Source organism: Sinocyclocheilus grahami, unplaced genomic scaffold (assembly GCF_001515645.1).
Source record: "Sinocyclocheilus grahami isolate Dianchi unplaced genomic scaffold, SAMN03320097.WGS_v1.1 scaffold30.1, whole genome shotgun sequence".
Lineage (NCBI taxonomy): Eukaryota > Metazoa > Chordata > Actinopteri > Cypriniformes > Cyprinidae > Sinocyclocheilus > Sinocyclocheilus grahami.
Window position 1 is genome coordinate 1,593,824 of NW_015505209.1, and position 8,884 is coordinate 1,602,707.

The 8,884-nt window shown below is 32.9% G+C and overlaps 1 protein-coding gene across 1 annotated transcript in view; it reads left to right on the forward strand.

The window, feature by feature from the left end:
* Positions 1–8,884, forward strand: part of LOC107573068 (fatty acyl-CoA reductase 1-like) — a 41,624-nt gene that overhangs the window by 14,043 nt on the left and 18,697 nt on the right. The window contains exons 3-4 of the mRNA XM_016259510.1: positions 1,662–1,837; positions 3,989–4,168. Coding sequence (XP_016114996.1) covers positions 1,662–1,837; positions 3,989–4,168 — 356 coding nt within the window. The remainder of the gene's footprint in view (positions 1–1,661; positions 1,838–3,988; positions 4,169–8,884) is intronic.

Consider the following 8,884-nt stretch of genomic DNA (forward strand, 5'->3'; position numbering starts at 1 on the left):
TAATCTATCTAACTACAAGCAACAGCACAAATAAGTACAATAGCGTAAAGATACAAATAAAATAAACAGTGGTTTTCATTTCTAATATTAGTTTTCAGGTACAGAAATTGAATAAAGTAATGAAATGTAAAACAGCATTACATATTTGACTGTATAAATTAAAGATTCATATTTATTAAAGTTACAAAAGCTATTCAATCAATAGCAGTGAGTGATTAATTTGTTGTTGCTGTTTGATTAATATTAAGAAAGTGCTGTCATTTTTAAGAGAGCATGCACTGATCCAGTACGTTCAGCCGGCTATGTCTGCTATAGGATACTTACCAAGATGGGCATTTTGACAATTTTGTGTGAATTTGTCCATTTAAACACAATACTTCAGAGAAAGCTTAATATTTGCGCCTGTTCTGAGGCACAGGTTTGTGCGCTTCGGATGAGCGCACGCACAAATTTTCTCACTGTGCGCGAGCTCACGTCCTCTGGCTCTTAAATGTTTAAACTGGCAAAGCTTAATCGAGTTTAGCTTAAACACAGATATCAACGTGTGCTGTTCAGGTCTCACCTGTGCGTGTGTGCTATCAGCACCCGGGTGATGACGGAATAAATGCTCATATTCCAGCATACGGCATTCGGATTGAACAAGAGTGAATGGTTTGTCCACGTTTTTTATTTTCATCGCTGTAACTGTTGTTGTAATGTATTGGGAAGCCAGAATGCGCATCCATCAACAGAAACATATATTGGCCGAACCCTGTTTGTTTTACATGTTATTTATAGCAAACCATATTACAGATGCGTTGTCAGATTTAAGTTGAACCGCGGTCCTAGCGCGTGCCGAACCGTGTGTGGAGAACCATACGGTTCGATTTTTTTCCACGAACCGTTCCACCCTTATATATATGTATATGTATATATGTGTGTGTATATACAGTGGGTACGGAAAGTATTCAGACCCCCTTAAATTTTTCACTCTTTGTTATATTGCAGCCATTTGCTAAAATCATTTAAGTTAATTTTTTTTCCTCATTAATGTACACACAGCAGGAGATCTGCATGGAGGAATGGGCTTAATTTTTGTAAGACTAAGAGCGTAAAACCTTATTATTCTATTTATATTTTAATATCATATTTTTATTATGCGTGTTATTAATATTATTTATCAATTTATGTTTTAATATATCATATTTATATTTTAATACTGTGTATATTATAATAATAATAATAATATATGAATACATATTTTAATATTTAACTTTTTCTTTTGTATAATTTTTTTTTTTCTCCAGCTTCTGAATTCTCTTAATGCAGCTGAATTCAATGCCTAAACTAAATCATATGTCTTTGATCTCTTCCTACTATTTAAGACTTGTTATGGGATTTATGATTAGGCTACAGATGCACTATTCAGATCACGTGTTATATTTGCAGTGACTTTCAAGATGCTTTGAATGCTCCAGATTGCGCTGATAGATCTTCTCTCCCTATATTTGCTCTTTACACAATTATGTTGTATGCACATTTCTGGCCTTTTCTAGGTTATATTGATAGCATTGTCTCATAGGCTGTGCGTGACGGGAATTCATATGCGTTTACTGTAGTGCTTGGCCAGACTGTGATATCTGATTATGGTGAAAGTAATCTTGAGTCTTTGAATGTTGCAGCTTTTCGACAGACTGCGAGAGGAGCAGCCTGATTTTGCAGAGAAGATCGTGGCGGTCAACAGCGACCTAACACAGCCAGATCTGGACCTGAGCACAGAAGACCAGGAGACTCTCACGGGCTGCATTAACATAGTGTTTCACTGCGCTGCCACTATCCGCTTCAACGAGCCTCTGAAGTAAGCTGTAATCTCCACCCACAGGATGACACAAAGCTTTATGCACAGCTAGGAGTTTAGATGCTTCTGATTATTTAGGTGGTTATATCACAGGAAGCAACTGGATTCCTTATAACACGTCGCTTGAGGCATTTCTTCATTTCATACTTCAACATATTCAATCCATTGCATAAGGGCTGTTGAGATAAAGACAATTAACTCATAATTCCAATTAGCAATCTGTCATGTAGCTTTAAATCATGTATTCACAAATCACAATAAACCTGGATAATACAATAAAATGCATGGTTTTATTACATTTATTTAATAGCCTTAATAAAAATAAATATTATTTTAGTAATGGTACAATTATTATTAATAATTCAAATGCTGCTAATAATCAATTTTTCACTCACATTTTTTTTCTACGAATACAAGTCATATTCACAAATATACAAATCATTGTATTATTATTATTATTATGGTTATTAATAGTAGTAGGGGTTCTAATAGTTATAATAATACTGTCACTATCGTTTTTATTACTGCTATTATAACTATTATTGGAAATGCTAATAATACAATTATTAATGATGCAATAAATGTATTACTATTTGCATTAGTAATAATAATAATGCAATGATGTTTTAGCTAATAATACAAATGTGTTATTATTAATATTAGAAATTGTAAGTATTAATACTGTCATTATTTTTGTTTTATTTCACTTCTTTGTTTTTATTATTACTATTATAATTTATTATAATTATAATAATTTGAATGCAAATAATACATGATAAAATCAATTTATTGGTATTTCCATTAACAATAATAATAATAATTATATTATTAAAGTGCAATAAAATTATAATTGTATTAATAGTAGTAGTAGCAATGGCATTATTGTTTTAATTTTAAATACTATATTATTATAATGCTAATAATAGATTTATTGTATCATTAATTATAAAATATTTTTATTTCTAATATTCTTATTATTGTTATTATTAATAGTAGTATAAGAAATAATACTACTGCAATTATAGTTTTTTTTTAAAATAATATATTATTCAAATATTTTAGTAGTAGTGGTTCTAATAGTTATAATAATACTGTCACTATCGTTTTTATTACTGCTATTATAATAACTATTATTGGAAATGCTAATAATACAATTATTAATGATGCAATAAATGTATTACTATTTGCATTAGTAATAATAATAATGCAATGATGTTTTAGCTAATAATACAAATGTGTTATTATTAATATTAGAAATTGTAAGTATTAATACTGTCATTATTTTTGTTTTATTTCACTTCTTTGTTTTTATTATTACTATTATAATTTATTATAATTATAATAATTTGAATGCAAATAATACATGATAAAATCAATTTATTGGTATTTCCATTAACAATAATAATAATAATTATATTATTAAAGTGCAATAAAATTATAATTGTATTAATAGTAGTAGTAGTAATGGCATTATTGTTTTAATTTTAAATACTATATTATTATAATGCTAATAATAGATTTATTGTATCATTAATTATAAAATATTTTTATTTCTAATATTCTTATTATTGTTATTATTAATAGTAGTATAAGAAATAATACTACTGCAATTATAGTTTTTTTTTAAAATAATATATTATTCAAATATTTTGCCTTAGTAGTATATTTCTGCCCAAATTCTTCTGTCACTGCTGCAATTTATCAGATCAGACCTGTAATGTCCAATTAATGAATCTAGAGCACTATGTGTTCAAAATGCATGCTAAAGCCTTGTTTATGCTTTAAAGTGAGTGTGGAATGAAGCACCGCAGGCTGTGCATGCACAAACACTTCAGAGGTGTTCATGCATTCTTCACCTGACTTCATTTTTCTTTCACAGCGCTCACGTAATGCACCGCTGCACCAGAGAGACATAAATGCGCATTTTATGTCATTTACATTATTTCCTTAACTTTCCTTATCCAATTCTGATGTCGGTAAGTTGAAAGGTTGAAACTACACTAACTGCAGGTTATCGTGATTAGATCAATTTGTTTGCGGTTAGGTGGTTTTGTACAAATTGCAGTAGGTCTATCTTCAAGTTAATCAGATCTGCTCATGCTTCTGCAGAGTCACTGCAGTTCAGAGTTTTTTTCTGTCCCTCTGCTGCAGAGATGCCATGCAGTTGAATGTGCTGGCCACACAGAAGATGGTTAACCTGGCTCACAGAATGAAGCATTTGGAGGTGTTTATCCACGTGTCCACAGCCTACGCCCACTGTGACCGAGAGCTCATTGAAGAGGTGGTCTATCCACCACCTGTCGATTACAGGAAGCTAATAGACACACTTGAGTAAGTCTTGGCTCTCCAAAACACTCTTCTTGTCTTTGATGCTTCAGTCCCAGGGCTCTACGCTTACTTTTCTTTTTAGAAGCACTTGTGATCTTCTTTATGCACCAAGAGCTTGTAACACTCCAAAGAGAAAGGAAAACTTGAAATCGCATCATATGACCCCTTTAAACTATTTTCGATGACGAAATAGAGCAAAATCAGACAATAGTGTTATAGTCAGACAATGTAAGTCACTTAATATTAACTTCTTGTTTATTGAATTGTATTGTATTAAATCAGTATCACATTTACAAACTCCTTTAAAAATAATTAATTACAACAGTAAAAAACAGTAACAATGTCACTCATCTTAGTTCATCTCGATCTCACATTTATAATCAACCAAACTCTGTACATTGCACAATTAATCTCTTATTTACACCCTGTCTACACTTTGCTTATGAAAGGATTCGTGAGATATGTCTGTGATACATTACTCAATGCTGCAAAAACACGTAGAAACCTTTGAAGCTCCCCTGAGCGCAATCACAAGTATGATGATGATCGGGTCAGTCGCACTGGTGCTCCTAAAAAATTTTTCATAGTCACACGCAGTAGTTATCAGTCGCAAATGCAACTTAAATGGTCGCACTGTAGAGCCCTGAGTCCCCTTCCTCATTATACTTAGTCTAAAGCCTGACTTTTAATGATTAATAAATTAATGTCAAGGACATATATAGTACTTAACATGTGCTCCATGTTTGACAATGGCTGCTTTCACACATAAAGCCTTTGTTATAAATTTAACAATGCTTTCTCAGTTAGAGATCATGCATAAACAAGGACTCGTTGTCAAAATGCTAGCTAATTAGCACTGGTAATTAATAATTTTTTTTCCTGAGGTTTACTTTATAATGTCATTATTTAGTTTTCATGACCATCCACACTCTGTTATTTAAGTATTATGTATAATATTGTTAATATTTTGATTTAGCTTTTATTTTAATCTTTTCAGTTTGTGTGTGTGTGTGTGTGTGTGTGTGTGTGTGTGTATGTATGTATGTGTATATATATATATCTCTCTCTCTCTGTGGCGTGTGGTGGTATTTTCAAATAAGGAGGCAGTTATATATACTGTGTGTGTGTGTATGTATGTATGTATGTGTATATATATATATATATATACACATACATACATACATACAAGTGTGTGTATATTTGCATAGTTCAGATGCAAAAGCCGCTTTTCTTCTAAAATGAGAATAGGTTCTTTTCATTGCCATTAAAGTGAAATAACAATGTAAATGCCTGAAAAAAATGCTAATTTTAGAAGAAAATTTCAAACGGAACTCTTCATCTTCTGGCAAGGCCTGTATTTGTTCTGTCATGCTGGCCCAGTGGAAACGTCTAGCCTGTACTCCCCTGCTCTCGACTAGTAAAACTACTTAAAACACCTTAACAAACATAAAGAGGATCTTGCACACTTTTCATTCCACATATAACATGATTTTAAATAAGAAAAAAAAAGCTATATACTTGCTGGGCCCTATTTTTGCATTTGCTGTGATTCCAGAAAAAAAAAAGTTTACATTTATCTTACTTACTTTTTTACTAGCATCTCCATATGTAATTTTTACATTGTGAATAAAATATAAATAAAATTATTGGAGTATGTTTTATAGGAATACTATGTCTTTCTACTTCAGACTTTCATATTTAATTCAATGTGTTGCTTGTTTTTTTTTATAGCCTATGTATTATAGATATGCGCAATTTTTTTTAGGTGATATTGTTCGCTGTGGATTGTCCCCCCACCCCCAAGAATTTGATTAGAAATGTATATTAAATTTAAGATTCGTTTACAAGCTAGTAAAACCAATGCCTTTGATGTTCAAAGATCAAGTCCAGACTATGAACTATTCACAGTCACGACCTCTGTATCTCTGACAAGACAAAACAAAAAGTTCATACATCATTTCTTTGTTTACATTGTCAAATTTCAGAGCCATCAAAATTATTATTTGTGTCTTACCTGATGATGGATACAAAGCAGCAGACTGGTTGTCTGCACAATGTAGGATTTGATTGATATCATGGACTTCTGTGCACTGCAGTGGGACTTTTTTATAGTGTCAGTCAGGGCATCTGAGAAGGCACTCAGAATGCATGAGTGCTCATTTGCTCATGTACAATATTTGTTTCTTCAGATGCACTTAGACTAGACCAGTAGACTAGTTTAAAGTCAGAGCAGAATCTTGCGGTCTCTCAGAGCAAGTCTCTATGTCTAGGCTGATACTGAATGAAAGTATCTGTTCTGCCTCATTTCAAAGTATGAACAGTTATGTCATTCAAGACTGTGAATATTGAATAATACATTGCTGCTCAGATTATCTTATGCTAGTGTTTACTTCACAGGGAGGATACATCAAATGATCTCTTGAGAATGAAGCCTTTTTATTTGCCATACCGTAGAGGAGTGTAGAAAAGACCTTGAATGCGTAATCCGCAGTGACAAGTTCTGCATTCATAAGAAGAACACAGCTAGACATATCCTTCTCCAGCACATAATCCTGCTGATATTCAACAGAGTAAAGATCTTCCTACATAAAATTCCATTATTTTAAATTGACCAAATAGTATTACATCAGTAGCTTGGAAGTCACACAGCATAGAACAGCAATGCTAAATGCAAATAATAAAATGCAACCATTTAATCATACATAGGGTAGAAAATGAAATAGGCTTATGATCTTTTGAAAGGGATATGGAAATGCTTCCTACACCTTTTGTGTTGTGCGGCCAATCAAACTGCACCGTATTTAGGTGTTAATTAATCTGCCCATTGGTGGAAGCTATCATCCTTGAAAACCATAAAGGAACTATGATGCAAGGTGAAAGAAAAAATGACTCAGACTGCATTAAATACCATTTGAAATTAGGATAAACATGGTTTACACTGGCCGCAATGTTTTCTGTGCAATGAATTAATGGCTGCTGAGAGCATAAAACCATTTAAATCCATTAAAATCCATTGATTTAGAAACCAAGCATTAAAAAAAAAGCCGATATTTATAAATTGGCATTTATACATATACATTTTTTGTCATCCGTGCTGTATATTAAAGGTACTGCATAAAAAAGTAAGGTTTTTTCTTAAGGTTACATGCAGTTTAGAACTCACTTTTCATCCCAAGTGGCTCATAATGCATTCATTTCATGGTGAGTCCCTCTGGAGTAACTTGGGGTGAAATGTTAATGGTGATACAAAAGGACTGTATTGTAACTGTCCAATTCCACAAACTCTGTAATTTACTATTAGACCTGAAGCACCTTCCCCCATATTTCTGAATGAGTATGATTTGTACCAGCTAAATCACAACCAAAGTTAGATAATATGATTGCTTGTTGATAAGTGCTCTTTAACGCAGTTCATTGAATTAATCAGGAAGGTTTTTAATCAAATGCACCAGTGGTTTTGTGTGATTATCTGTCATTACCTTCATTTTACCCCTATTAAAACTGTTGATAAACAGCTTGATGAAGCCTAGTGAGAAACCGTTCTGTTGTTGTCTGAGTCAGATGTCTGAAGACCTCTACAAACACTGGTTGAATAGTCTCAGGATGCAAAACAGGACTCAACACAAAACAGGCACCTAGACAATCTATTAGGAAAGTTACGAGTAAACGACTTTCCTTGAAAAAGAGATGGTTTTGACCAGTGTCCCCTGTGTTTTGACCGAGAACCCAATAGATCTTAGGAACAGATGTCAGAGGAAGGCCAGAGGGGATGTAGACCCCTCCTTCCCATGTCTCAAAGGGCCACTAAATGTTTTAATTACCAGGCCAGCGAGATGCATCTACAGGGAGCTCTCTGCTAAATGTGAGTCCCTGTTCCTCAAATAAAGAAGAAGAAGAAAAATAATGCTGTTATTTTTTAAAGAGAGCACAGTAATGACACTTCAGGCTATCGTACTGCAAAAGGAATACGGCTGCTCCCATTAGGATGAATGGTCTGACTGTGTGGCTTATGAGAGGAGGGAAATGGTTCACACACTTTTTCAAAGAGGGGAAAAGGGTTGGAAACATTTATTGTATGCCCTCTTATAAGGAGATATGAAATTCTTTAAACCACTTAAGAGGGGTCCAGAGTCAAGCATTTTAAGAGTGGTTTCAAAACGTTCTTTCTAGAAGAGTTTATTATTATTATTATTTATTTATTATGTTCAAGAATACTGAAGTTTTTTTTCATGGCAGCCTTAAAAAATAACAAACATCCATACAGTGTAGGAATTTTATTTATTAATTTTCTTTTTTTACAAATTTTTTCGCTACTGCGCAGACTCTGGCTCCAAATAACGTAATTTTTGCAAGATGACAGAGGGCATACTGAGATGTTTTCTGTAGTAGAAGGAAGTGGAGACACTTTGTCCTCTTTTTTTTACAGTCTATTGTTCAAACAAATAGAGCAGTGATTTGATAGGATGGCAGTGTTTACATTTTTCAAAATAGTTGTTTCTGCATATTAAAGGAATGTTTTACCCAAAGTGATAATTTTGTAATCATTTACTCACCTTTATGTTGTTCCAAATCTGTACACTTTCGTTTGTGTAAGATGGTGTCGGTTAATGTTTTTATGCAATTACAATAACTGAGGACTGAAGCTTTCAGGCACAACCATGCATCATAAGTAGTCCATATGTCTCTTGCACTATATTTCAGTTTGTCTAAATCCATATG